The 2,696-nt window shown below is 39.8% G+C and overlaps 1 protein-coding gene across 1 annotated transcript; it reads right to left on the bottom strand.

Annotated features, from left to right (window-relative positions):
• Positions 1-274: 274 nt before the first annotated feature.
• Positions 275-2,440, bottom strand: LOC113119811 (eukaryotic translation initiation factor 1b). The gene is made up of 4 exons (XM_026289477.1): positions 2,234-2,440; positions 1,251-1,414; positions 1,058-1,159; positions 275-962 (listed from the first exon to the last, which is right to left on the bottom strand). The coding sequence occupies exons 1-4, from the start codon at positions 2,262-2,264 to the stop codon at positions 918-920; spliced, it is 342 nt and encodes a 113-aa protein (XP_026145262.1). The 5' UTR covers positions 2,265-2,440; the 3' UTR covers positions 275-917.
• Positions 2,441-2,696: the final 256 nt, after the last annotated feature.

Below are 2,696 nucleotides of genomic sequence, written 5' to 3'. Positions count from 1 at the left end.
TGTTCTAGATATGAAAATGTACACAACTTAGCAACAAGTTTTCTTTGTAAGCATCACATTTAAACAAATTAAATACAATATACTTGAGTCAGCGTAAAGAATTGATAAAATGACTCGGCCAAACCTGCTTATCCACGATCAAAAACTGAACGTTTTCTTAAGTACAGCCACATTAATTAAAATTCACATTTCCGGTGATTGACTGCCATTACAACCAAAGAAAGCACTGCGCGCGATATATTCTCCATTATTTAAGAAATAAGAACATCGAAAGTATGGGATAATGTTTATTCCAGGGAAAATAAAATAAAAAATATGGCATTACAAGATTAGAAAATTTAAATTATGCATACTGTGAAAAAGAAGGGTAAAAAGGCAGTTAGAGATGCATAATGAGAAAAAATGGGGCTGCCGTGCTTTGTGCACAAACGGCACACCAATGTAACCCTGAAGCTGGCCGGCCCTCATCAGAAACAAAAAAGCAGATTCTTTATGGTGGTATTTAAATACGAACCAAGAAATCAAAACATAAACTGCCCGTCCCCACCCCGCCGTCAACTTAAGGATTGTGCAAAACATGGCATTTGAAGGTTTTATTGAAACAGCTTGTACAAAACAAAGAGAAAAAGTTACATGGAATCTGTGCTCGAGAGCAGCACAAGATGAACTAAAAATAAAAGGACTAAAGGAGGGGACAAGGAACAAAAATCATTTATCCCGCATAATTTGCTTTGTCGTCTGTCCATGCGTGAACAAGACTGGTCGTTTTAATAAGGGTGCCATACTAAAAAGTCTCAAATCAGAGGTAATCATTTTCAGCTTTTTTTCCTTGAGGGGGGCTGCTGGGGGGGGACAGCAGCACAACAACAGGGTAGGTTGGGTTAAGAGTTAGGGGAGGGGTCAGTTCACATCGGCTTCTAGAACCCGTGGACTTTGAGCTGCTCCTCTTTGGCCAGTTCAATCTGTGAAATGAAGGAAACGGATCAATTAAATCAACTCCCTTTACAAGGCCAACAGATTAGATGTCAAAAAAAAAACCAATCGGGTTCATACTTACATCAGTGAGAAACTGGCAAATGTTCTTGCGCTGGTCACCTTGCAGCTGAATCACTTCACCATACTCAGGGTGCTCAATCACAGTCCCATTGCAGGCAAATTTCTGAAGATATAAGGGAATGTTAAAACCAATCCACCCATATAACTGTAAACCAATGAAGTCTGCATCATTTTAGAGCGTCTTTAAAGACAACCTTCTTGAAGGCCTTGACTAGCTTCTTTTTATCATAGTCGTCGGCTATGCCCTGAACCGTGGTCAGAGTCTTCCGCCCGTTCCTCTGTTGAATTCTTATGTGGATGTAGTCCTCAGTCCCACCTGGGAGCCGATCATCACCCTTAGTTGCATCAGCAAAGGGGTCTTTGGAAAGATGAACAAAAATCATTAGCAATGTTTGTTGCATCAGATTTCCTGCTTTGCTTGAAAGAGATCAAAGATCATATTTTAACTAGCTCCCCTAATGTTCTTTATGAATTAGAGACAACTAACCTAATTAATTATATCACCTCAAATATTAAATCTGCTTCTGTAGGGCCCTCAAATGAACAAGTTGGAACAAAGCGACGCCTCTCCGTTAACAACAGGGTTGAGTTCAGGTCTGATCTGGCTGTTCAAGATATCAAAAAGGCTTGATCGATTTCCATATACAACAACGGTTTGTGTTTAACGTGTTAGTTATCGTCAATCTTGACATCAATCCAAGTGCAGAAGGTTCGAGATGTTTCTAGGAGATGGGGCGAAGTCTAAAAATAAGCCGTCATCCATTTTGTATCTCGTCCAGAAAAACAAGCTGGCGATCAAAATGGTTAGTCGGTCGTCGAGTTAGATAACAACCGCGATTTAATTCGAGATAAACTCGACGCTAAACATCTAATAAAGTACTTATAAACCGGATTTAAGACGGATGTGGTTTTTTAATCAGGCGTATTTTCCATATTATGAGCGAGCTAAACAAGAATAAAAACTGAGGCCTTACGTTAGTTGCCGTATCTGACAGAGATTTTCGACGATTAAAAGGTTAAATCAAATGCGACACTATTTTTGAATAATCGGCAAATTGATTTATGGTACATAAGTCGTGTCAAAATAACATTTATTCAATTAAAAATCATGGTCGTTTTCTGTCGCCCTTCCCCCCACACAATAAAACACTACGTTTTCAGAGATCTCGAGTCTTACCAAAAGTTTGGAGGTTCTGGATAGCGGACATACGATAAGATTCCCTTTCCTTTCGGACGACAACGGGTAGTCTCGCGGTTTTGGTTTCCTGGGAATCTGGACTGATTATTGAAGGGGATTTCTTCTCAGACGGAGCTTCGCTCGGGTTTGGTGAGCTTAGAAAATGGCGACTCTGGGTTTTGAGCACTTGAAAACAGCGTTATTAAGCCCCGCCTCCAACTGGGAGCATGACGTCAGCCAAACGCAAGACTTCTGCTGTTTTACAGGAAATATTTCGGCCTTTGTTAGGATATTTATCACATTCACATTAAATTATGATTTCCTGGTGGGGAAAAAATGCACGGCTGACTTGTTTACAGTAATCGCATAACATAAAACTGTGTTTGTGGTAGCCTAACACTTAATTATTCAGGTAACGGGATTATTCACTATTACAGGCCTTTAATAACATAAAATCTGAGGA

Source organism: Carassius auratus, chromosome 19 (assembly GCF_003368295.1).
Source record: "Carassius auratus strain Wakin chromosome 19, ASM336829v1, whole genome shotgun sequence".
Classification (NCBI taxonomy): domain Eukaryota; kingdom Metazoa; phylum Chordata; class Actinopteri; order Cypriniformes; family Cyprinidae; genus Carassius; species Carassius auratus.
This window is presented reverse-complemented; position numbering and strand designations above follow the sequence as displayed.